General features: G+C 37.7%; 1 protein-coding gene across 2 annotated transcripts in view; it reads right to left on the bottom strand.

The window, feature by feature from the left end:
- UNC13B (unc-13 homolog B) overlaps positions 1-27,835 on the bottom strand; it is a 208,364-nt gene that overhangs the window by 145,890 nt on the left and 34,639 nt on the right. The window contains exons 3-7 of one of the 2 annotated variants that reach the window (XM_055578450.1): positions 17,456-17,485; positions 14,615-14,714; positions 7,160-7,277; positions 5,957-6,080; positions 253-326 (exon numbers count right to left, since the gene is read on the bottom strand). In XM_055578450.1, the coding sequence (XP_055434425.1) occupies positions 253-326; positions 5,957-6,080; positions 7,160-7,277; positions 14,615-14,714; positions 17,456-17,485 (446 nt within the window). Of the gene's footprint in view, positions 1-252; positions 327-5,956; positions 6,081-7,159; positions 7,278-14,614; positions 14,715-17,455; positions 17,486-27,835 lie in introns of those variants that run through there. The other variant, XM_055578447.1, reaches the window with a different exon arrangement.

The raw sequence follows: 27,835 nt of genomic DNA, 5'->3' as shown, positions 1-27,835 counted from the left end.
CTAGAGAAGGGAAAGGCTACCCACTCCAGTATTCTTGGGCTTCCCTGGTGGCTCAGCTGGTAAAGAATCTGCCTGCAATGCAGGAGACCCTGGTTCGATTGCTGGGTCGGGAAGATCCGCTGGAGAAGGGATAGGCTACCCACTCTGGTATTCTGGCCTGGAGAATTCTGTGGACCGTAGAGTCCATGGGGTCACAAAGAGTCGGACACAACTGAGCGACTTCCACTTTCACATTGTAAAAACAGTTCCTACCTCATTGTCAGGTCCCAAGGCATTCATTTGCTCCAATCTGTAGGTCCAATATCTAGCTTCCTCTTCTGGGATATCTATCACAAAAAAAGAAGAAGCCACATTACTAGGTTAATAATTTAATCATAGGTAGATAATACTTAATTAAATGATCTAAGTTAGAAGGGTGGTAGTGATGGACTAATTTTACATGTTCTTGCCATGAACATTATCTTGAATCTTTACAAAAACTAAAATAATATATCATTACTCCCATCAGATCAGAAGACTTAAAATCATGCAGATGTCAATAAGTCCCAGTGCAATTATAGATTCAACATAGTCTCTATTAAAAATCCCAGTTTTTTGGCAGAAATATAAATGTTCATAGCAACATTATTCACAATAGTTGAAATGTGGAAGCAACCCAAGTATCCATCAATGAAAGGATAAGCAAAATGTGATATACACATACTAGGAAATATTATTCAGTCTTAAAAAGGAAGGAAATTCTGATATATGCTACAACATAGGTAAACCTTGAGGATACTAGGCTAAGTGAAATAAACTAGTTACACACAAAAAAGCCAAATGCTGTATGAGTCCACTTATACAAGGTACTTAGAGTAGTCAAAATCAGAGATAGAAAGAAGAATGGCAGTTGCCAGGAGCTAGGGGCAGAGGAGAACGGGGAGTTATTGTTTAATGAGTTGAGAGGCTCTAGTTTTGCAAGATGAAAAGAGCTATGGCTATGAACAGTGGTCACAGCTGCACAACGTTATGAATGTATTCACACCGCTCAACTGTAATTTTAAATGGCTGAGGTACTTAATTTTATGTTATGTGTATTCTACCACAACAAAAGAAAAGAGCAAAGAAAAATGAAATACATAGCCTTTTTCTATATATTTAAGATTGAATGTAACAACTTCCAAAAAATGAAACATCTTTTAAAAACATCAAATATCCATATATTCAGTACAAAAGAGAAACCAGTCTGAGACAAAATATGGATCAGGTCAGCTTTGGTGACATTTAAACAGGTACACTTTCTAGCAGTCCACAAGAAGGAATCAAATACAGCCCTTTCACCTTTGTCCTTCCTAGGCAAAATTTCACCTCCTTCCCCTCAAACTACTTACTCTTCAGTAATTGGTGACACTATTTCAAAGTCTTACAATAAAACCTTCGAGTAATTTACTACCTAATTTGTTCAGCACTCCCCATCCATAAAATAGTGTACTCTGCATGTGTTAAAAGGAAGTGAGAGGGGAGGCAGAGCTGCTGTGCTGCAGGTTCTGATGTAGAACAATGTAGAACAATGTTCTGATGTAGAACAATCCACCAAGATACATACACTGATAAGTAGAAAACAGCAAAGGACAGCGGATGTGTTAGAATATGTACTATGTGTGTTTTCAAAAGGAGATGGGATTTAAATATATGCTTATAGATTCAAAGACTGAGCCTGGAAAGATCCACAAGTATTAACTGTGGTAGCCTATAACGAAGAAAGGTAACTGATTTGTGAGGGAAACCTAATTTTTACTGGGTAGTTTTTAAACCATGGTGCATGTATTACTGCCTCACTGCTCAAAATAGTTTTAAGAAGAAAAAATACAGAGCTATAAGGATGGTTATTGCAGTACTATTTAATAGTACAAACTTAGAACAATCAAAGTACCCAACAAGAGGAGTGGTTAAATATATATTAGTTTAAATTAAAAGCCCAGGCTCTGGAGCCAAATCATCTCAAAATTAACTTTACCACTTAACTACCCAAATGATCTCGGGCAAAATATTTAAATACTTTGTGCCTCTGTTTCCTCATCTCTAAAATGGAACTAATAGTTGGGTCTACCTCAAAGGACTAAAGTTAAGATTAAATGAGATAACATTTGTAAATGCTTAGGATACACCCACAGGCACACAGTTACTGATCAACAAATGCTATTTTTACTATTATTGTGCATTCATACACTAAAAGCAAATGAACCACTGAAACACATTTTATATAACATTAATATTATAATTATGTAATTAGTATATAAAACAGCTCAAAATAATATACAGTGCCATTTTATAGGAAAAACTGTATATGTATATTGAAAAAACATAATATGTAAAAAAATATCTAGTAAATGAGATTGTAAGAAATCTTTGTCTTTTTGTACACCTGTATCTTCTGAACTTACAACATGATTTTAAAAATTAAAAGCATTTTTAAAAGATGATGGTATAAAATTTAATAGAATATTTCATAGGTTTCTGAATTATCCAAAGGAAAATTCCTTTGCTGAAATATGGCATGCTACAAGCCAAATTCTTCCTTGAGAAGGACCCTTAAAGTTTTTAAAAACTATATCCCAAACATGGTTATCATAGAGACAAATCCTTACTAGCACACTTACATTAACTCACAAAGACACTTATCTGAGATTCTACCTTAATGTTTATTCAAAAAAATTTATTAGGCACCTATTATGTGCCAAGCAAATACTATAGATACCAAAATAAACTATCCAAGTGCTCTCATGAAACAAAATCTAGAAAGAAATGTATATTTCTCCCTATGACACAATATAATGATGCAGTTTTGAAAGAGGAATGCTTGCTTAAAATGCAATGAGAAGCAGACTGACCGATTTCTAGCATGACAGTGTGAGGAGCTCCACAGATCTATTTCCTAGAGGAACTGAACATACTTTTTAAAAATACCATTTAAAGTCTCTAGAAGTAGAAGATATTAAGAAGAGGTGGCAAGAATACACAGAAAGAAAGAAAGTCGTTCAGTCGTGTCTGACTCTTTGCGACCCCGTGGACTGTAGTCTACCAGGCTCTTCTGTCCATGGGATTTTCCAGGCAAGAATACTGGAGTGGAAAAAAAAAAAAAAAAAGAATACTGGAGTGGGTTGCCATTTCCTTCTCCAGGGGATCTTCCTGACCCAAGGATTGAACCCAGGCTTCCAGCATTGTAGGCAGACGCTTTACTATCTGAGCCACCAGGGAAGTCAGGAATACACAAAAGAACTATACAAAAAAAGATCTTAATGACCCAGATAACCATGATGGTGTGATCACTCACCTAGAACAGACATCCTGAAGTGTGAAGTCAAGTGGGCCTTAGATAGCATTATTAGAAACAAAGCTACTGGAGGTGATGGAATTCCAGCTGAGCTATTTCAAGTCCTAAAAGACGATGCTGTGAAAGTGCTACACTCAATATGCCAGCATATTTGGAAAACATAGAGTGGTCACAGGACTGGAAAAGGTCAGTTTTCATTCCAATCCCAAAGAAAGGCAATGCCAAAGAATGTTCAAACTACCGCACAATTGCACTCATCTCACATGCTAGCATGGTACCCCACTCCAGCACTCTTGCCTGGAAAATCCCATGGACAGAGGAGCCTGGTGGGCTGCAGTCCATGGGGTCACTAAGAGTCAGACAAGACTCAGCGACTTCACTTTCACTTTTCACTTTCATGCATTGGAGAAGGAAATGGCAACCCACTCCAGTGTTCTTGCCTGGAGAATTCCAGGGATGGGGGAGCCTCATGGGCTGCCGTCTATGGGGTCGCACAGAGTCGGATACGACTGAAGCGACTTAGCAGCAGCAGCAGCACATGCTAGCAAAGTAATGCTCAAAATTCTCGAAGATAGGCTTCACAGTATGTGAACTGAGAACTTTCATATCTTCAAGCTGGATTTAGAAAAGGCAGAGGAACTAGAGATCAAATTGAGAACATCTGGTGAATCATAGACAAAGCAAGAGAATTCCAGAAACACATCTGCTTCATTGACTACACTAAAGCCTTTGACTGTGTGGATCACAACAAACTGTGGAAAATTCTTCAAGAGATGGGAATACTTTACTTGCTTCCTGAGAAATCTGTATGTAGGTCAAGAAGCAACAGTTAGAACTGGACATGGAATAATGGACTGGTTCCAAATTGGGAAAGGAGTATGTCATTGTCACCCTGCTTATTTAACTTATATGCAGAGTACATCATGCGAAATGTGGAACTGGATAAAGCACAAGCTGCAATCAAGTGCAGGGAGAAATATCAATAACCTCAGATATGCAGATGATACCACCCTTATGGCAGAAAGTGAAGAGGAACTAAAGAGCCTCTTGATGAAAGTTAAAGAGGAGAGTGAAAAAGTTGGAGGACAGAGAGGCCTGGCATGCTGCAGTCCATGGGGTCACAAAGAGTCAGACACGACTGAGCAACTGAACTGAACTGAAAGTCTCTAGAAATGGTCCTAAGAGCAAACAGAAGAAGAAGAAACATATATTCAAGAAAATCAACTACAACTTCAAGTGGTGTAGTTGAACCAAGATCCTTCCCCACCCACCCTGCTCCAAATTCAACAAGACAAACTCCATTCCAGACTAGGTACAGCTAAGAACACATCACTAAGAATACAAGCAACTAAGCTATAAGCAAGAACGCCAACTGTTTTTCTCTTCACCTGAAACTAGGCCTACAGATACACAAGAAAGTCTTCCTTTCTGTTTTTTGTAAAGTAATAGTTGTTCTGAGTTTATTATTTCTGAGCTTACTGGAAAATCATGCCATTTTTGCTCAAATCACCAGAAGGTACAAGATAAAAACAGACTGATATCTGCAACAACAAGAGTATACATGAATATCAGTAAACAGTCAAAATTAAAACTGAAAAAAGTTAAAATTAAATTAAAAAAGATACCAATGTTTAAAAATTGGGAAGTTACAAAATGTTGGCAAAGATGTGCAGAAAAAAGACACTTGAGACATAGTTGGTAGGAATATAAACTGGCACAATCCTTTTTTTTTAACACAAGCAACTTGGCAGTACTATGAAAAGTAACAATGAACATATCTTTTTATCTATTCCTTAAATTCTACTTTAAGGAATTTCTCTTAGACTCATAAATGGGTACAGATAAAGCTGTTCATTATAGCAGCATATATATTAAAAAAAAAAAAAACAAAACTGGAAACAACCTACATGTCAATCAATAAATGATTGCAAAAGAAAAAGGACTGCTTAATTTATGATATAAAGAAACTATTGAGATCAGCAAGATAGATAAGTAGAACATGAAATGATGTCCAAGATAATATGCTTTATACAACATTATCACCATATATAGTACATAAAGTATGACCAAAATTTGTAAAAAGAAATTTCTAGAGAAGAAATTTCTTGTGCCTAGACCAAGACACAAGAAATTTATTTCTGGGGAATGCAAAAGAGGTCAAAGGAAGCAGGAAGAGAGACTTAACTTTCTATCCATATACATTCCCATACTATCTAAATTTTTACAATGAATATGTATTTTTGTGTGATTTTTTAAAATTACTATTCTATTAGTACTACTTAAATGTTTAAATTGACAAATCATAGGGTATACATTAACTTCAAGACAATAAATGTGAAAATATTATCAAAAGAATAAGTCAGTGATATTTTCTGACAAGTATTTCATAAGTCATCATAAGAAATGGTTAATAAGAAACTAAATGACTTGAAAAGAATGCTTTTAGAGTGGACTCTTTAATGAGCACCATTCTAGACTTTACTTTGCACATACCCGAGCTCGGTGTTAGAGGGAAGAGAACAGAAAACAGAATGCCCTGAAGGGAGAAGGGCTGACAAAAGACACAGCAATAAAACAACTAGAAACAACTTCAAACAGCATTAAATGTAAAAAGTATTAAATGGTTTTTAAAATCAGACTCACCAAAAGGCAACTCAAATCTTGTATCAAGCAAAATTTTATGGGGAGTTGGGTTTTTAGTTCCACAGATTTCATCATCTTTCATTAATGTCTCTGCCTCCAACGTGGACCACTCCCCAGGCCCTTCCTAGAAAATAGAGATCTAAGATTAAACTTCACTCTTTCAGAACTCCCTCTCATTTAAAAGCCCAAGTGTTTTTCTCTCATTTTCCCTGTCAGAGAGCTTCTGAGAGCCACTCACATATCCTAATGAGGTAAACACACCAGAGTCTAACCACCCTGCCTCTGCTGTGGGTGGCTTCTGTCCCCTCTCTCTGGTGGGAAGGCAGTTTTCACTGTGCTCAGCTTTCTGCCAGCCCACCAAGGATAGAATTTCCAGAGCACTAAACTCAAAAACAAGGCATCCCCATGGATCAATATTTAATGTGTACGATTCTTAATGACTATATCACTTAATGCATCACTACTTCTAATCGCTAAAGAGCTAGTAACATCACTAGTTAAGCTGACCTGAACTGGGGCCACAGTGAAAATATTCAAAGTCAGTGACATAGGAAATGATACTGAGTTACATTCTCATCTGGTAAAGTGCGGCAGAAATTCAGTGTTGAAAACACTGTATGAAGTCAAGTGTGAATACCAATTGCCAAACTTGTAGTTCCTTTAACTCTATTAGGGCTATAAGAAGAAGAAGGAAGACTGAAATCAGGTCCCTCGGATCGGTGACTCAAAGAGCTGGCTAACAAAGTTTGATGGGACTCTTCTCAGAACAGTGTCTTAGAGGAAATTCAGAAGCCACAGTTTTCCTAGATTTGACCAATCTCTCACTTTCTCACTCTCACATAAACACACACACTCTCTCTCTCTCTCTCCTTTTCCCCTTCCCTTGCACTCCCCTCCTTCACCCTGCTGATCCCACACACATCCCCACCACCATGCACAGAGTACACAGAGGGGCGAACCACCTGACAAGGCTAAAAAGGTACTCTGGCATCCTTGAGTTCAGTCACAGGGCAGAGGGAAGGCCAGACTTAAATAAAATCTCCTGAACCTCTGGGTAACATTAGGAATAAGCAGGTATTATGTCCTCTGGTTAGAAACGGGACAGAAAAATCTGAAATATATGGATGAACATTAGCTGAATGGAGCTAGGGTGAGAAGCAAGGGCTAGAGCCATACCTCCAAAGGGGCAATGCACTGACTGACCTCATCCGACTGACGAATCGTCTTCAGTGCAATCCACACAGTCCCCACCATGGTGTCCCAGATCAGTCCTTTGTTCCATACTTCCACACTGAGACCCAGGTCCAGGCGACTAATCTCACTAAAGGACAGGAGAAAGCCCTTTTTTAGAAAACCAGGTAATATAAAAGAAATAGCGATATCTGTTTTGCTAAACCTCATCAGGATCCTGTCATCAGGAAAAAATCAAAATGTCCCAGATGTTTCAACCACTCTCTATGTCCCTGGACACATACGTAGGTATGCACAGAAAGTTTCCTCTGTCAATCTGTCCCTTCTCCCTTGGAGCTACAATCATGGGTAGACTAACACAGTTTCACAAGAAGAATGAGAGCATTACTGTCAGCAGTGTCTGCATACAGTCTCTGAACTTAAGCAATAATTTCATATGTTTTATTATAATACTAGCACTGACCCCAAGTTATACCTGTGGACAAAATGTGGTCCACTGGAGAAGGGAATGGCAAACCACTTCAGTATTCTTGCCTTGAGAACCCCATGAACAGTATGAAAAGGCAAAAAGATTGGACACTGAAAGATGGACTTGCCCAGTTGGTAGGTGCCCAATATGCTACTGGAGATCAGTAGAGAAATAACTCCAGAAAGAATGAAGAGATGGATCCAAACCAAAAACAACACCCAGTTGTGGATGTGACTGGTGATAGAAGCAAAGCCCGATGAACCTGGATATTGCTCTTTACAATAAGGAACCTAGAATGTTAGGTCCATGAACAAGGCAAATTGGAAGTGGTCAAACAGGAAGTGTCAAGAATGAACATCAACACTTTAGGAATCAGCAAACTAAAATGGACTGGAATGGGTGAATTTAACTCATGACCATTATATCTACTACTGTGAGCAAGAATCCCTTAGAAGAAATGGAGTGGCCATCATAGTCAACAAGAGAGTCTGAAATGCAGGACTTGGATGTAATCTCAAAAATAACAGAATGATCTCTGTTCGTTTCCAAGGAAAACCATTCAATATCACAGTAATCCAAGTCTATGACCTGACCAGTAATTCTGAAGAAGCTGAAGTTGAATGGTTCTATGAAGACCTACAAGACCTTCTAGAACTAACACCCAAAAAAGATGTCCTTTTCATTATAGGGGACTGGAATGCAAAAGTAAGAAGTCAAGAAACACCTGGAGTAACAGGCAAATTTGGCCTTGGAGTACAGAATGAAGCAGGGCAAAGGCTAACAGAGTTTTGCCAAGAGTACACACTGGTCACAGCAAACACCCTCTTTCAACAACACAAGAGAAGACTCTACACATGGAGATCACCAGATGGTCAATATCGAAATCAGACTGATTATATTCTTTGCAACCAAAGATGGAGAAGCTCTATAAAGTCAGCAAAAACAAGACCGGGAGCTGACTGTGGCTCAGATCATGAACTTTTTATTGCCAAACTCAGACTTAAATTGAAGAAAGTAGGGAAAACCACTAGACCATTCAGGTATGACCTAAATCAAATCCCTTATGATTATACAGTGGAAGTGAGAAATAGACTCAAAGGATTAGATCTGATAGACAGAGTGCCTGATGAACTACGGATGGAGGTTCGTGACACTGTACAAGAGACAGGGATCAAGACCATCCCCAAGAAAAAAAAATGCAAAAAAGCAAAATGGCTGTCTGAGGAGGTCCTACAAATAGCTGTGAAGAGAAGAGAAGCAAAAAGCAAATACCCATTTGAACACAGAGTTCCAAAGAATAGCAAGGAGAGATAAGAAAGCCTTTCCTCAGCAATCAGTGCAAAGAAATAGAGGAAAACAATAGAATGGGAAAGGCCAGAGATCTCTTCAAGAAAATCAGAGATACCAACAGAACATTTCATGCAAAGATGGGCACAATAAAGGACAGAAATGGTATGGACCTAACAGAAGCAGAAGATATTAAGAAGAGGGGTCAAGAATACACAGAAGAACAAAAAGTACAAAATAGATCTTCACGACCCAGATAATCACGATGGTGTGATCACTCACCTAGAGCCAGACATCCTGGAATGCGAAGTCAAGTGGGCCTGAGGAAGCATCACTACAAACAAAGCTAGTGGACATGATGGCATTCCAGTTGAGCTATTTCAAATCCTAAAAGATGATGCTGTGAAAGTGCTGCACTCAGTATGTCAGCAAATTTGGAAAACTCAGCAGTGGCCATAGGACTGGAAAAGGTCAGTTTTCATTCCAATCCCAAAGAAAGGCAATGCCAAAGAATGCTCAAACTACCGCACAATTGCACTCATCTCACATGCTAGTAAAGTAATACTCGAAATTCTCCAAGCCAGGCTTCAACAGCATGTGAACCATGAACTTCCAGATGTCCAAGCTGGATTTAGAAAAGGCAGAGGAGCCAGAGATCAAATTGCCAACATCCGCTAGATCATGGAAAAAGCAAGAGAGTTCCAGAAAAACATGTTTCTGCTTTACTGACTATGCCAAAGCCTTTGACTGTGTGGATCACAACAAACTGAGGAAAATTCTTCAAGAGATGGGAATACCAGACCACTTGACCTGCCTCCTGAGAAATTTGTATGACAGTCAGGAAGCAACAGTTAGAACTGGACATGGAACAACAGACTGCTTCCAAATAGGGAAAGGAGTACATCAAGGTGGCATATTGTCACCCTGCTTATTTAACTTATATGCAGAGTACATCATGAGAAATGCTGGGCTGGATGAAGCATAAGCTGGAATCAAGATTGCTGGGGGAAATATCAATAACCTCAGATATGCAGATGACACCATTCTTATGGCTGAAAGAGAAGAAAAACTAAAGAGCCTCGTGATGAAAGTGAAAGAGCAGAGTGGAAAAGTTTGCTTAAAACTCAACATTCAGAAAACTAAGATCATGGCCTCTGGTCCCATCACTTCATGGCACACAGATGGGGAAACAATGGAAACAGTGACAGACTTTATTTTTGGGGGCTCCAAAATCACTGCAGATGGTGACTGCAGCCATGAAATTAAAAGACGCTTACTCCTTGGTAGAAAATTTATGACCAACCTTGACAGCATATTAAAAAGCAGAGATATTACTTTGCCAAAAAAGGTCCGTCTAGGCAAAGCTATGGTTTTTCCAGTAGTCATGTATGGATGTGAGAGTTGGACTATAAAGAAAGCTGAGCGCTGAAGAATTGATCCTTTTGAACTGTAATGATGGAAAAGACTCTTGAGAGTTCTTTGGGCTGCAAGGAGATCCAACCAGTCCCTCCTAAAGGAAATCAGTCCTGAATATTCATTGGAAGGACTGATGCTGAAGCTGAAACTCCAATACTTTGGCCACCTGATATGAAGAAATGACTCATTGAAAAAGACCCTGATGCTGAGAAAGATTGAAGATGGGAGAAGGGGACGACAGAGGGTGAGATGGTTGGATTGCATCACCGACTCAATGGATACGAATTTGAGTAAACTCCGGGAGTTGGTGATGGACAGGGAGGCCTGGCTTGCTGCAGTCCATGGGGTCACAAAGAGTCGGATACGACTGAGCGACTGAACTGAACTGAACTGACAGGAATCTTTGAGGAAAAAGCAAGGCTTCTTTACCAGATATATGAACGGGAGTCGAAGAAAAAGTAAAAGGGCCCCTGAGAACATCTAATCTTGTTGGGAACATGGGGTGAGGCAAGTGAGGGATGCTAGAGTGTGCTAGTTCACACCAGTCAGTCCCTGCAGAACTCAGTAGTCATTATCAGTTAAAGCAGGCACTGTTACTTATAAATGAAATGATCACAAGATAATAATAAACACAATGATTTTCCTATAATAATAACTAGGAAAAAATATTTGAAAAGAAACTAGAAAGAGCCAGACAACAACTAAGCAGAAGCAAGCGTCATATATGGAAGAATATCAGTTAGGAAGGGCTAACTCAAAAATAATTACGGACTTAAGATGAAACAAGCAAACCCTTATGTTAACGCTAAAAAACATTCTGTAGAAAGCTCCTATGGAAGCACAAATTTACTTGCGGGGAAATGTAAGAAAGATGAGAAAAGGCCAATTCCAGCAGGAAAAGCACAATGGAATTCTTAGAAAAACAACAGCTATTAATCACATGAAGTTTTGAGTCTGTGCTTGAGAGAGAGCTTGGCTTCCCTGTTGTAGTATTAAGATACATATTCTTAGATTCACTAGTTTGGGATGTGGCATTTTAGCTGTAAAATTCATATCAAGCATGTTGAAGACAAGTAAAGCTGAGAAAATTTGCCCCTTTTATGTAAATACAACAGAATAGAAAAGAACTGAGTTCAATTTTTTCATTTAATGTAATTTCCCTGAGCATATACAATACATATGGCTTGGTACTTTGGGAAAGACACACCATACAGGACCCAGTTCCTCTCTTGAGAAACTTACAAGCTATCTGGAGAGCTATTCAAAACCATAAAGTAGGTGACTATACCCAGTTACTATGTTAGGGCATTCACCCTGGGGAAAAGTAGCTTTTGCACACCATTTCATTCAGCCTAATTAACTGATCAGCCTTAGAAAATAAATGTAACAATCCCAAATCTTTTGAATATAAAAAAGAAAAATTACTTAGGGATATATATATAATATCCTCAAAGAAAGTCCTAAATAGCATCTCAAGTGTGTGAAAAGTTGGTGTCAGTCACTCAGTTGTGTCTGACTTTTTGCTACCCCATGGACTATAGCTCACCAGGCTCCCCTGTCCATGGGATTTCCCAGGCAAGAATATTGGAGTGGTTAGCCATTCCCTTCTCCAGGGGATCGTCCTGATCCAGGGATCGAACCCATGTCTCCTGCATCGCAGGCAGATTCTTTACCATCTGAGCCACCAGGGAAGCCCCATCTCAAGCCAACAGCTAAAAAAAAAAATAGCCAGAGGTCTTTACAGCTTGACTTGGAGCAGATAAAAAAGAAAATCTATTCTTCAGGGAACTCTGGGGAATAAGGCCCAAAGAAGATATCTTCTATAAGAAGCCTCTTGTCTACATCTGCTCAGATGGCTCAACTAAGAGAAGTCTGAGAGCTCTGTTTTGCCTCATCCCCAGTGCTGTGGGGAAGCTTCTTTTCTCTACAGTACTCAATTGACAGTATATGTACATACATGTATACAGGATCCTGGGCTAGGCAAATTCACAATAAGTGAAGATGCCCTCCTTGCCCTTAAGGAATGAACAGTCTATTCCTGGAAATAAGATAAATACTAAAGATAAATGAGAAACACCAAAATGAACATTAGATACTATCACATAATATATCAGGGAGAAAAAAAGAAAAGGAGAAAGGGAGACAAGTGACCAGCAATGGAGTTGCCAGTGACAGAAGAGCAGGATAGGAGGAGTAAGGAATAGGCGCAGATAGGTGGGTAACATAGCTAATAAAACCCATGTAAAGGAGAGGGGAGAAAATTCACACAGTATCTCAAGGTGGGAGACAGAAGAAAAAGTCACATATCACAGTAGGGCTGAAAGAGGAAGTGCTATGGGAAATCGGAAAATAAACAAGAATAATGCTACTATGCTGATGAGAGACTGCAGATGATTGTTATGTTTCACATGCTGGGAACAGTTATAATTTTAGTGATTACGACAGCCATAGGGAAGTCAAAAGAAAGGATTGCTAGGTTTATATACCACAGCCAGAACTGTGGTATGGCAAACAAGGAAGAGACTTGAAAAAACTGTTTATAGCTGACTTTGCATGAGTGAAGATAGAAACACATGATCTCACTCTGATGTCAATACAACAGAGAGGGAATAAATGAGGTTTATAATCTTGAGAGAGAGGCAACCAGTGAGAAATCTGACACTACTAGCTCTTCTGGAAGCCCCAGTTCTTCCGCTTCCAGGACACCACTATCTCGTTTCTCCTTCCTCTTCTCTGTTCTCTCCTTCTTAGTCCCCTTTGTCCCCTCTTTAAATACTGGTGCTCTCCAGGCCCTACCCTAGGCCCTTTTCTCACCCTACACATTCTCCCTAAGCTTTCTCATCTACGCCTATGGCTTCAACTAACCAAAATATTTCTCCAACCTAGGCTTCCTCCATGAGTACCAGGTTCAAGTTTCTATCTTTTGTAATGTTCTTCCTACCTGTCCTGTAAGAACTTCAAATATAAGCTTGTTCATAACTGATATAGTATGTCCTGTCCTATTGAGTACCACGCCACTTATCCAGTCATCCAAGACAAGTCTTGGTTCTACCTCCTTAATATCTTCCATCTATCCTTCTGTTACTGTCTTAGCCCAAACCCTCATAATCTTAACCTTTAAGTATTATAATAACATTTCCTAAGTGGTACTATAAGCAGCAACATATTAAAAGCCTAGAGGATTGGAATGTTCCCCCATAAAGAGAGTCATCCTATGTCTCAGATGCACTATAAAACTCACAATTTCACTTCAATCACAAATTTCACAGAAATTTTAATATATTTTCTTTTTGACCAACTTGTGCCCACCTTCCCCCAAAATAAGTATAACCTTGTGAGAGAGTAGACCTTTACAGATAAGGAAATTAACACTCAGAGAAGCTAAGTGATTGGCTCAGTCTTTCAGAAATGATAGCCTATATTTTACTTTCCTTTCCTAGATCAGAAAAAAAAATTGCTTAAATTTAAGAGGAAAAAAGGAAATAGCAAGTTTTTAAAGTCACAATCATAATATACTAAATTCTGTGTCATATGCAAGCAATTCAACTAACATTTACTCATTTTTATTATTAATTAGATGAAGGTAAAATATTTTACTCCATAAAACAAAAAGGATTAAAAGCACATGTCCTTATCTTCAAAAGTAGGTGACTTAAGCGGGGAGGCTCCAAATGGAGGAGATATGTGTGTAATTATGGCTGATTTGTGTTATTGTACAGCCAGAAACCAACAAAAGATTGTAAAGCAATTTTCCTCCAATTAAAAAATAAATTAAAAAAAAAATAAAGACAGCAGTTTAAATAGAGTATTTTAAAAAAGCAGGTGACTTAGAAACGCAAACACAGTCCTCACATGCATAACCACATTCCTTCAAGGAGTCTTCTGAGAACTGAAAAAACATTAAGTTAGGTTTAATATCATACTAAGTATGTTATACTACAGCTAATTCTGACTAGTAGGTAGATCTGACTAGGTATATTTTCACCCACATAAACTGAGAGTTTACTCGAATTCATAATTCATCTCTGAAAATATATTATAAATCTGGGAGGGAACAAAACTGCAGATCACTTTACTGTAGTAGGTGTGTGTACCTACTACATACCTCACTTGTTCCTCTCTTTTGTTTTCAAAAAGAATACTTAACATGCTATTAAAATGTTTTTGAATATTTAATATGTTTTATAAATCTTATATATACACAAAATCTTTAGCCTCTACTTGTTTAATCCAATGTGATTAACTTGGAAATATTATCAAATATTGTAGGCACGCTGCTACTGCAAAGTACTTACAACATAAAATCTTGTTCCCAGGAAGGTTGATCGCCACGAACTGCTACAGTTGTACTCTTCACATTTTGCACTTTCAGGGTCACATATGTGTTAAATTTGTCTTTGAAAAAATGCAAAACAAAGATATAATACTTAGTGCTCAGATGGTTATCCAATCTCACAAAGTCCTTGGAATTAAATAATGTCCAAATTATAGTATTACATGTAAGGAAAAACTGAAATTATATATTCTACAATATAGTATCATTTTAAACACAGAGGTACAAAAAAATTATAAAACACATACTATTCTCAAAAGCATAAGCTATAATAGTGCTTTTCAAATTTAAGGACTCTACTTTATCCTTTTCCAACAGACACACATGCACACACATATAAACAAAAACGAAAGCTTTATGAAATGCAAGATGTGATACCTTGGTATTTTCTATTCTATTTAAATTAAAATATTAATCATAACCACCTAGGTTGACTTTATAGCCCACTTGCAGTTTGAAAAAATAATAATCTAATTGATCTTACAGAAAAGATGTTATGCAAATTAATATATAAAGAAGTAAGTACCACAGAGAAAAAGTGCTAAAAGAAGGCAGAAGAGGAAACAGTTACCTCTAGTTGTTTACAGTGACAAACACGGAGGAAAAACCCTCATAAAGGAAATGGATTTCAAGCTCAATCTATTCACCTTGGCCTAGAGCACAACTTACATAAAAAGAAATATTATCACAGATTAGAGAAAATGAAATTCTCTAACCTGAGAGTATAAATTAAGTACCAAACAAAGGTAGGTGGCCTGGATCTCAAAACTCAGAAATCTGACCTAACACAGCACATTTTGTTACTTCCTTTGTATCAGCCATGATTAGAGACACTGAATTGAGAGTTCACTTTTCTATGTAAGAAGTTAATAATAACCTTATAAAATGAAAAAAAAAAAGACTATCATTTTTGACTCATCAAATTGTCAAAGATCACTTAAAGTAACTATCAATGTTAGAGGTGTAAGAAAATGGGCACTATCGTGTACTTCTATTAGATGGTAAATCTTTCTCTTAAGCATCATAAAAAACTATGGCATTTTATACCCATAATTATAACTACAGTTATATCAAAGGTATATGAGGATACAAGCCCACCCACATGAGGGAATTCCCATCCATATTTGGTAGTAGCAATGCAGTATACCAATGAGCTGTTTTCTAGCATAGGATTTTGTACTCCATTCCCCATATTCAACCATATAGCTGGCCAGACCAAAAGGAGATGCCACCCAAAAGCAGCCAGTCAATTAATGAGCTAACCAAAAGCTGAGACCAATATGATTCCCTCACAAAAGATTTTCAATAGAGAAAACAGAGAAATAGTGACAAATGACTGGTGAAGAAGCTCAAAGGAGAGGCACATAAATTCCATTGGAGTAGCTATTATGGGGTATATGCAAGACAGGTAAGCATAAAAAACCTGCTTGAAGAGAAAGGAGAGCAAAAAAGCTTTTCAGAAAGAGAAGTCCTAACCTGCAGCCACTGGAGAGAGCAGTAGTAGGCTCAGAAACTCCTTTAGTTTCTGTTGCATCCAGGTTTGGTTTTTCAGATTTTTCTTGGGTTCCCAGTATGTTCTTTTCCCCCATAATCCACAGTACTCTCCTTCTGGCCCCAGCAGTAATCAGAGTTAGTCTTTGTAACTAACTTGATATTCAGTTAAGAAAATGTGTATTAAAATAAGGAGATACCCTTTTCACCTTCACATGAGCAAAGATTAAAAAATTTCATGCTATTTAATGTTGGTAAGGATTTGGGAAAATAAACACTCTTATACTTTTGGCCTGATTAAAAGCTAGCAAACCTTTCAGAGGCACACTTTGGCAGCAGCTACTAAATTTGTTTAAAATACATACCTTTGGCCCAGCAATTCTCTACTTTTGGACTCCAGCATACAGATACATTTTCAAAAGCAGGCAATAATAAATGCATTAAGAAGATGTATTGCTTATGGCAAAAAAATTGAAATGACCTGAATATTCAATCAGGGACCTAGGGTACAACAACATTCTGTATACTTTTTTTTTTTTTTTTACAATAGTTTCTTGTTGGTTATCTGTTTTAAATATAACAGTCTGTGTACAACATTTTGAAAGAAAGAACCAGATATATGTATACACACACATACACAAGAAAAAACTTTTATGATGTGTTGTTGGAAAAAAAGCTACATGTGTAGCTGATTCATTAGTGTATATATGCACATACACAGAAAAAGTCTGAAAAGGTGTATAAAAACCTCAAAACAGTTACTTCTGAGAAGTAGAACTAAGTTGGCCAATATGTAAGGAGACTAACTTTTCACTAGATTGATAGAGATTTCTTTGATGTTTTATAAAAGCATAGTTTTTTTTCTTCAACTTTTTGAGGTATAACTGGCAATTTAAAATTGTATATATTTAAGGTGTACAATCTAATGATTTTGTATATGTATACAAAGTGAAATAATCACCATAATCAAGAATATTCACATTCCTCACCACCTTATAATTACCATTTCCTCTGTTTGTGTGAGAGTTGAGAACACTTAAGATCTACCCTCTTAGCAATTTGAAGTATATAATATTTGTTAAACACAGACACATTATTGTACATCAGATTTTCAGAAATTATTCATTTGGTATAACTTTGCACCCCCTTGACCAACATCTTTCCATACTGACTTTTTAATTAATTTAATGAACTTAGTGCGTTTAACTAATTTAACCAATGAATCAAATGACATTTATGTTTTTTTGAAAGAATGTTTTTAAATCATAGCAAGTATGGGGAGAAGTACGTAAGAATTAAAGGCTGGCCTTACCTGGTGATCCCTGGAATTTGGCTCTTTTAACTGCAAGAGAAAAAAAGAGGACACCATGAAGAATTCCTGCAAATTAATTTATTTAACCAGCATTTCTTTAGTAAATTCGTATGTGCCAAGATTAGAGTTAGGACTAGATTTTTAAGTCTAAGTCATTAGAGAAAAAAAGCTGAGACTTCTAATCAAAACTTGAATGCCAGAAGGGTCCTTAAAAGTCATCCAATCTAATCTCATACTCCAAGAAAACATCTTTTTGTTTTGTTTCAAACTAGTTTATTTAGGGGTTCCATTTTCACTCCTCAATAGATTTTATGTATTTCTTATATGCTTCTTCACTCATTAGTTCATCTAGTTCTGATGGGTTACTGAATGTCATCTTCATCAGCCAACTATCTTGATAACCAGATTTGTTGACAAGTCCTGGATTTTCTGCTAGAGCTCTATTAACTTCAGTTACTTCTCCTGATAGAGGAGAATAGAGTTCACTAGCAGCTTTCACACTTTCCAAAGCACCAAACTCTTCTTGTTTTTCAATTTTGTCCCAACTTCAGGCAGACTACAGTAAACATCTCCCAAAGCCTCCTGTGCAAAATTGCTGATTCCCACTGTTACAACACCGTTTTCTGTTGTTACCCATTCTGTGAATTTCCAGACCTGACAGCTGAGTGGGACCCGTGCGCAGCGCCTGCTCGAAGTCCCCAGGGCCACGGCGAGCAGGGCGCGTTCGGTGCCGACTGTGGCCCGCACGTTCAGGCACCCCTCAGAGTGCCATGTTCGCAGGGGTGCAGAGTGTCTCCTCGCAGCACCTAGAGCACCCCAGCCAGTGGGGACGGGGCAAGGCCAAGAAGACATCTCTTACAGCCTCTGACAAAGAGGTCAAGGGAACTAAATTATTCCTACGGCAGGCACCCAAATTCATGTCAGATAAACTTTCTAAGATTTAAATTATTCATATTCTTTATTTAAAACCCATCATAGGAACTTCTCCATTCCATTCATGCCAAAATAAGAGCTAAAAGGCTAAATCTGGGACAAGTTTTAAACAAGAGTGAAAAGTAACTTTTTTCTGGGAATAAGCAGATATCAAAAGAATTCCTGTTCAAATAAAAGCTATCCAAACTAGAAGAGAAGAGGTAAAACTGTCATTATATGCAGATAACATGATACTATATATCAAAAACCCTTAAGGCTCAACACAAAAACCCAGGATAGAAGATTAACATACAGAAACTGGCTGCATTTCTTTTCACTAACAATGAAATATCAGACAGGGAAAGTAAAAACACAATCCCTTTTAAAATCGCATCCAAAAAAAAAAAACTTAAGGTACTTCCCTGGTGGTCCAGTGGCTAAAGACTCCATGCTCCCAATGCAGGGGGGCCAGGGGGCCAGGTTTGATCCCTGGTCAATGAACTAGATCCCATATGCTGCAATTAAGAGTTCATATGCCAAAACTAAGACCCAGTGCAGCCAAATAAATAAATATTTTTTAAAAACAAAACTTAAGATACTGGATGCTTAGGGCTGGTGCACTGGGATGACCCAGAGGGATGGTATGGGGAGGGAGGAGGGAGGAGGGTTCAGGATGGGGAACACGTGTATACCTGTGGTGGATTCATGTTGATATATGGCAAAACCAACACAATATTGTAAAGGTAAAAAGTAAAATAAAATTAAAAAAAAAAAAATAGTAAACTTCACCAAGGAGAGGAAAGGCTTATAGGTAGAGAAGTATAAAACACTTACAAAGGAAACTGAAGATGATTTACAGAAATGGAAAGATACCTTATGCTCTTGGATTGGAAGAATCAATATTGTTAATATGGCCATACAACCTTATAGCAATCTGCAGGTTTAATGGAATCCCTATCAAATTACCCATGACTTTTTCCGTGGAACTAGAACAAATAATCCTAAAATTGATATGGAATTATAAAAGACGAAGAATTGCCAAAGCAATTCTGAGAAAAAGAACAATGTAGGAGGCATAATCCTCCCAGACTTCAGACAATACTACAAAGCTACAATCAAAACGGTGTGGTATTGCCACAAAAACAGACGTGTGGATAAGTGGAATAGAGAGCCCAGAAAATAAACCCACATACCTACAGGCAAAGGAGACAAGAATATACAATGGAGAAAAGAGTTTCTTTGGCAACTGGTGTTGGGAAAGTTGGACAGCTGCATGTAAATCAATGACATTATAACACTGCCTCACTCTACACAAAAATAAACTCAAAATAGTTTAAAGACTTAAATATAAGTTTGATACCATAAAACTCCTAGAAGAGAACACAGGCAAAACATTCTCTGACATGAATCATACCAATATTTTCTTAGGTCAGTCTCCTAAGGCAACAGAAGTAAAAGCAAAAAATAAACAAATGGGATGCAATCAAACTTATTAGCTTTCGTACAGCAAAAGAAATCATAAACAAAAAGACACCCTACAGAATGCGAGAAAATACTTGCAATTTTTTGACCAACAAGGGTTTAATTACCAAAATATACAGAGTTCATACAACTCAATAACAAAAAACAAACACCACAATCAAAAAATGGGCAGAAGACTTTCTAAAGAGAGATTTCTCCAAAGGAGACAATGAGATGGCCAACAAGCACCTGAAAAGATGCTAAACATCACTAATTATTAGAGAGGAATGTAAATCAGAACTAAAATAAAGTACCAGAATGGCCCTCACTAAAAAGTCTACAAACAACAAATGCTGGAGAAGTGCAGAGAAACAGGAACTCTTCTACATTGTTGGTGGGAGTGTAAACAGGTGTAGTCACTATGGAGAACAGTGTGGGGGTTCCTTAAAAATCTAAAAACAGAGTTGCCATATGATCCTGCAATTCCACTCCTTGGCATATATTTGAAGAACTATAATTCAAAAGATACATGCAAGAGCTGGTTTATTTTGCTATACAACAGAAATTAACACAACATTGTAAGGTGACTATACTCCAATAAAAATTAATTTTTAAAAAAGATACATGCACTCATATCCTCATAGCAGCACTATTTACAATACCCAAGACAGGGAAATACCCTAAATGTCCATCAACAGATGAATGGGTAAAGATGTGGTACAATACATACAGTGAAATATTACTCAGCCATAAAAAGAATGAAATAATGCCATGCGCAGCAACAAGGATGGAGTTTGAGATTGTCACACTAAGTGAAGTCAGAAAGAGAAAGACAAATATCATATGATATCACTTATACATGGAATCTAAAATATGACACTTGGAGAAGGCAATGGCACCCCACTCCAGTACTCTTGCCTGGAAAATCTCATGGACGGAGAAGCCTGGAAGGCTGCAGTCCATGGGGTAGCTAAGAGTCAGACACGACTGAGCAACTTCACTTTGACTTTTCACTTTCATGCATTGGAGGAGGAAGTGGCAACCCACTCCAGTGTTCTTGCCTGGAGAATCCCAGGGATGGGGGAGCCTGGTGGTCTGCCGTCTATGAGGTCACACAGAGTTGGACATGACTGAAGCGACTTAGCAGCAGCAGCAAAATATGACACTAATGAACTTACCTATGAAACAGAGACTTACAGACACAGAGATCAGATTTGTGCGTGCCAAGGGGGGAGGTGGTGGTGATGGGATGAATTAGAAGTTTGGGATTAGCAGAAGCAAACAATTATATATAGAGAATGGATAAACAACAATGTCTTATTGTAGAGCACAGGAAACTATATTCAATATCCTGTGATAAACCATAAGGGAAAAGAGTATGAAAAAGATTGCATATGTATGTATAACTGAATCACTTTACTGTACTTCAGAAATTAACACAGCATTGTTAAGTCAACTATACTTCAATAAAATAAACTGTCTTTTAAAAAAGAGAGAGGGGGGGAGTGTTCCAGTCTAAATGATCACACAAAGCTTGGTTTCCAAAACACCAATGGAGAACTGCCTAAGACAGAAACCCATGCTGGGACTGTAGCCTGCCAGCTCTTAGGAAAGATCAAAGACCATACAAGCAGGAAAACTGCTAAACTCCAGAAAGCATCAACTATCTTTCTGTCAAAGAAGATTAAGCCTAAATGCCACAGGGGGGAAAAAAGATAAGGAAATCTTAAGACACAATGCTACTTAGGAAACTCAGTACAGATCTGCCATTATCCTTGTTCTGCATTACATCTAAAAGCTTCACCTTAGCTGACATGCAAGCCTTGCTTTTTCCAACAGATGGGTAATCCAGCACCTTTTACGAGGCCTTCTCTATTTTATTAGTGCCAAAATCTATTCCTTTTCATTCAAAGTATATCTCCCACTGGACGCTCCCTTTTAGTCTTGTGTCAATTTCTCTTAATTATTCTTCAATTTCATTTAATTCACAACTTACTGTAAAAGCTACAGTAATCAAGACAGTGTGGCAGTACAAGGAAAATAGACACAGACCAATGGAATAAAATAGAAATATATCCAAGAATAGCATAAAATACACTGTGTAATGATATAAATTACAGTAGATAATTTATAAATAACACATATTATAAATATATAAATATATATTTATATATTATATAAATAATATAATGTTTATATCACATATATTTATATATAATATAAATATATATCACATATATATATACGTGTGATATATATGTTATATATCACATGATATATAACATATATCATATATCACATATATTTATAATATAAATATTATAAATAATATAAGTTAATATAAATATACGTGATATAAATAACACATATTATCCTTACTTCATGCCATATGTAAAACTTAACATGAAATGAATCCTAATCAAAATTCTAGCAAGTTGCTTTGTGGATACAGATAAACTGATTCTAAAGTTTATATGGAGAGGAAAAAGACTCAGAATAGCCAACTTAATATCGAAGTAAAAGAACAAATTTGGAGGACTGACACTACCCAACACTGACTTTTTATAAAGTTAATAGTATTCAAGACAATATAGTATTAAGAAAAGAAGAGACAAATCAATGGAACAGAATAGAGAGCTAGAAATAAGCTCATGAAAATGTAATTAACCAATCTTTAAACAAAGGAGCAAAGGCAATAAAACAGAGCAATGATAGTTTTTTCAATAAATGGGGCTAGGACAAATGGATATTAACATATAAAAAATGAATCTAGACAAAGACCTTCACGAAAGTTAATTCAAAACAGATCACAGACACAAAGTAAAACATAAAACTCCTAGAAAATAACATAGGAGAAAAAAATCTAGATAAATCTAGGGCATGTGATGGATTTTTTAGTTATAAGAGGAATAATTTATGAAAGAAATAACTGATAAGCTGGACTTCACTAAAATCAAAAACTGCTCTGTGAAAGACAATGTGTCAAGAGAATGAGAAAACAAGCTATACACGTGTATTTTGCGAAAGACACATATGATAAAGGACTGTTATTCAAAATATATTAAAAAAAACCCTCAAAACTAAGTAAGAAAACACACAATCTGATTTTAAAATGGGCAAAAGACCTTAACAGATACCTCACCAAAAAAGATACATCCATGGCAAGTAATCCTATGAAAAGATGTTCAACATCATATGTCATCAGGGAATTACAGATTGAAACAACTATGCACAAAATGGTGTTAAACAAAAAACAAATACTGCATTAAATGCATGACATGGCTATTTGTCCTCTGGGCTCCCTACTATCAAAATACTCTCCCTCTTCTGAAGAAATCCTGAAAGAGGGGGGAAGCAGAACTTTACAACTCACTGCAAAAGTCAAAGGTGGGGGGCAGAGGGAGGGAATAAATAAATAAAAAAAATAAAAAAGAAGGGGGGTGGGGAAAAAAGAAGTCAAAGACAACAGATCAAGGTATAGCAATCGCATTCCCAACCTGAATCTAGAGGGGCTGAAACAAAGATGCATGGCTGGTTAGAGAAAGTTGCAGAAAAGTTAGGATTCCAGTAGAAGAGCTGCTGCTGCTGCTGCTAAGTTGCTTCAGTCGTGTCCGACTCTGTGCGACCCCATAGACGGCAGCCCACCAGGCTCCCCCGTCCCTGGGATTCTCCAGGCAAGAACAGTGGAGGGGGTTGCCACATCCCTCTCCAATGCATGAAAGTGAAAAGTGAAAGTGAAGTTGCTCAGCCGTGTCTGACTCTTAGCGACCCCATGGACTGCAGCCTACCAGGCTCCTCCATCCATGGGATTTTCCAGGCAAGAGTACTGGAGTGGGTTGCCATTGCCTTTTCCGCAGTAGAAGAACATGAATGTTCAATGTAGTCAAGTTCTGAAAGACAACCATTTACATCCAATTATATCAGAACACCAAAACGGACCATTCCTATTAATGGATGTTGGGGTTTTATGTCAATTTCCCTTTTTAATCTCCATTTTATAGGTAAGGAGAAACTTGAGCTCAGAGAGGTTCTGTGGCTGAGTCACATGAAGAATCAACTGGGAACATCACATGGATTAAATAATGGAGCCAGATAAAGGATTCAGGTCTTCTGACTCTATGTCTAGTTCTTTCCATTTCACCAGAATGCAGCCACAGAGGCAGCTACAGGAGGAGGAAGAGGAGAAGAAAAAAGAAAAAAACATCATCCCTACCCTGAGGCAGGTGAGAGAAACAGCAAAACAATGCAAGCACATGGAGGAAAAGCGCTAATCATGTAGCTCAACTTAATGTAAATATAAATGTAATCTAAACCAAAATGTAACATTAAGATAAAATGTGCCAAAAAAAAGGACAGATGAGTAAGGCTGGGATTAATAATCAAAGATGTTATCAAATAGACAGAAGTAGAACTAGGATTAACGAAATGGATAAAACATAGACAAGCAAAGAAAAGAAAGAACAACATTTTTTAAAAAGGCACAGAGCATATTTAATCTCAAAAATATACAAGCAACTCCTACAGCTCAACTCCAGAAAAATAAATGACCCAATCAAAAAATGGGCCAAAGAACTAAATAGACATTTCTCCAAAGAAGACATACAGATGGCTAACAAACACATGAAAAGATGCTCAACATCACTCATTATCAGAGAAATGCAAATCAAAACCACTATGAGGTACCATTACATGCCAGTCAGAATGGCTGCGATCCAAAAGTCTACAAGCAATAAATGCTGGAGAGGGTGTGGAGAAAAGGGAACCCTCTTACACTGTTGGTGGGAACGTAAACTAGTACAGCCACTATGGAGAACAGTGTGGAGATTCCTTAAAAAACTGGAACTAGAACTGCCTTATGATCCAGCAATCCCACTGCTGGGCATACACACTGAGGGAACCAGAAGGGAAAGAGACACGTGTACCCCAATGTTCATCGCAGCACTGTTTATAATAGCCAGGACATGGAAGCAACCTAGATGTCCATCAGCAGACGAATGGATAAGAAAGCTGTGGTACATATACACAATGGAGTATTACTCAGCCATTAAAAAGAATACATTTGAATCAGTTCTAATGAGGTGGATGAAACTGGAGCCTATTATACAGAGTGAAGTAAGCCAGAAAGAAAAACACCAATACAGTATACTAACGCATATATATGGAATTTAGAAAGATGGTAACGATAACCCTGTATACGAGACAGCAAAAGAGACACTGATGTATAGAACAGTCTTTTGGACTCTGTGGGAGAGGGAGAGGGAGAGGGTGAGATGATTTGGGAGAATAGCATTGAAATATGTATAATATCATATATGAAACGAGTCGCCAGTCCAGGTTCGATGCACAATACTGGATGCTTGGGGCTGGTGCACTGGGACGTCCCAGAGGGATGGTATGGGGAGGGAGGAGGGAGGAGGGTTCAGGATGGGGAACACGTGTATGCCTGTGGCAGATTCATTTTGATATATGGCAGAACCAATCAATATTGTAAAGTTTAAAAATAAAATAAAATTAAAAAAAAAGAAAGAAAAGAAAAATGTAAAAAAAAAAAAAAAGGCACAGAGCAGCATTTCAGTCCAATGAGAGGCAAAGTCCATTAGACCACAAAATCTCTAAGAGTTTGAGTACCAGGTCCTGGGGGCTGGTCGGGCACAAAGCTAAAACAAGGGACTTAACGGTATACTAAATCCAGAACTTTTCCTATTTAATTTCCTCAAGAATAAATCTTTCTAGGTCTTCTGTTTTGGAAAAACAGCATAAGGCAGAAGAGAGGATACCAGGAAAGTCCCGAAATGAAATGGATATGTTTTGTTCCTTTTTGGTTTCCCCCAGGCACTGCACATTATTTTTATCATCATCTACTCCTCAGGGAAACTGCACCAATATACCTTCTCTCCCATCACTGTATTATAAGAAAGTCCACCTTTTTAAAATCACAGACTCCTTCGATAATTTAACAAAAGCTACACACCTGCTTTCCAGAAAAATGCACGTACATCTGCAAAACACTGTGCATATCAAAGGAAAATCCATGCAGATTAGATCATCTACTAATAAAAATGCTTTTTCCTAACATTACCAATGTTGCTGTTCTCACTGAATTTGTTTTATTAATTACTTTGCCAACAAAGGTCCGTCTAGTCAAGGCTATGGTTTTTCCAGTGGTCATGTATGGATGCGAGAGTTGGACTGCGAAGAAAGCTGAGCGCTGAAGAATTGATGCTTTTGAACTGTGGTCTTGGAGAAGACCTTTTTTTTTTTTTTTTTTTTTTGGAGAAGACTCTTGAGAGTCCCTTGGACTGCAAGGAGATCCAAACAGTCCATTCTGAAGGAGATCAGCCCTGGGTGTTCTTTGGAAGGAATGATGCTAAAGCTGAAACTCCAGTACTTTGGCCACCTCATGCGAAGAGCTGACTCACTGGAAAAGACTCTGATGCTGGGAGGGATTGGGGGAAGAAGGAAAAGGGGACGACAGAGGATGAGATGGCTGGATGGCATCACCGACTTGATGGATGTGAGTATGAGTGAACTCCGGGAGACGGTGATGGACAGGGAGGCCTGGCGTGCTGCGATTCATGGGGTCACAAAGAGTCGGACACGAATGAGTGACTGAACTGAACTGATGTATATTTTTCCCCTACTTTATATCTGCAAAACTCTGGTTTTACTCATTTGTCTTAAGGTTATTTTGTCTATTTAAATGGACTAACTACATGGTCTTTGCTCAACAAGTATCTCTGGAATTGGATGGAAACATTGCTAATTCAGGGTCTTCTCTAGGCCTTTGAGAGAAATCACAGTCAGAGGAAAATGTGTTTTTTTAAGTGTTTATCATTATGAATATACAGCACCTAAAAACAGTGTTTTCCAATATTTCAATGATATCTCTTAAAAAGCTACATTAAGCCTAGACAGCAGTGGTGCAAAAGCCATAGCTGCTAATGTCTAGGAACTGGGAGTTCTTGATTCTAGACTTGGCTTTGACACTGTTCATTATATAGCTGCTGCTGCTAAGTCACTTCAGTCGTGTCCAACTCTGTGCGACCCCATAGACAGCAGCCCACCAGGCTCCTCCATCCCTGGGATTCTCCAGGCAAGAACACTGACTGGAGTGGGTTGCCATTTACTTCTCCAATGCGTGAAAGTGAAAAGTGAAAGTGAAGTCACTTAGTCGTGTCCGGCTCATAGCGACCCCATGGACTGCAGCCTACCAGGCTCCTCCGTCCATGGGATTTTCCAGGCAAGAGTACTGGAGTGGGGTGCCATTGCCTTCTCCGGTTCATTATATAGACCCTTAGACAAAAAGCATAACTATCTTAGGCCTTAAGGTTTTCAGATAGAAATGAAAGCTACATTTGTTCTAGAAAATCAAGATTTTTGTCGATCTAGTTTCTGTAAAATGAGGTTAAGAGGAGATAAAAGAAATGATGTGGAAGGACACTGAGACATAAAATATTCCAATTACCATTTAAAAATTAACTATTTTCATAAATTACAATGTTCTGATGATCAAGTTACATGCACCAGATTTCGGCAAAAACAACAGCATGGAAATTCACTTTTAAAGAAACATCAAATTGTGCTTGGTGTTACTTGAAAAATAAAATCCTCAGAATTCTGAAGGCCTAGTTTTACTAATTTATTCTGAATTTTTATATTAATGCCTAGAGAGTAACAAAGACTGTTTCAGCTGTCACTACTTTAACCTTAGAATACTATACTAAATTTGATATCCATTTTATTTTTTATTTGTAATAAAAATATATGTGCACACTTAAATATCAAATACTCTATAATGTTATAATGTTCCTGATACTTCAGTTAAAAAAAAAAGAGCACCTGGGGTGGGGGTTGACTTCACTGCAAACAAGAAAAGATTAGGAGCCAACAAACTAAACGAAACAAAATGAGTTCTCTGCTTTCCAGGCTTCTTTAGCTGTTCTGACCAATTCTTTTCTCCAAAATGTACCTGCAGTTTTAAGCAAACCAATTTTTTAAAAATACATA

This window comes from Bubalus kerabau, chromosome 4, assembly GCF_029407905.1.
Source record: "Bubalus kerabau isolate K-KA32 ecotype Philippines breed swamp buffalo chromosome 4, PCC_UOA_SB_1v2, whole genome shotgun sequence".
Classification (NCBI taxonomy): Eukaryota; Metazoa; Chordata; class Mammalia; order Artiodactyla; family Bovidae; genus Bubalus; species Bubalus kerabau.
Note: the sequence above shows the minus strand (reverse complement) of the source record. Positions and strands in the feature narration are given on the sequence as shown.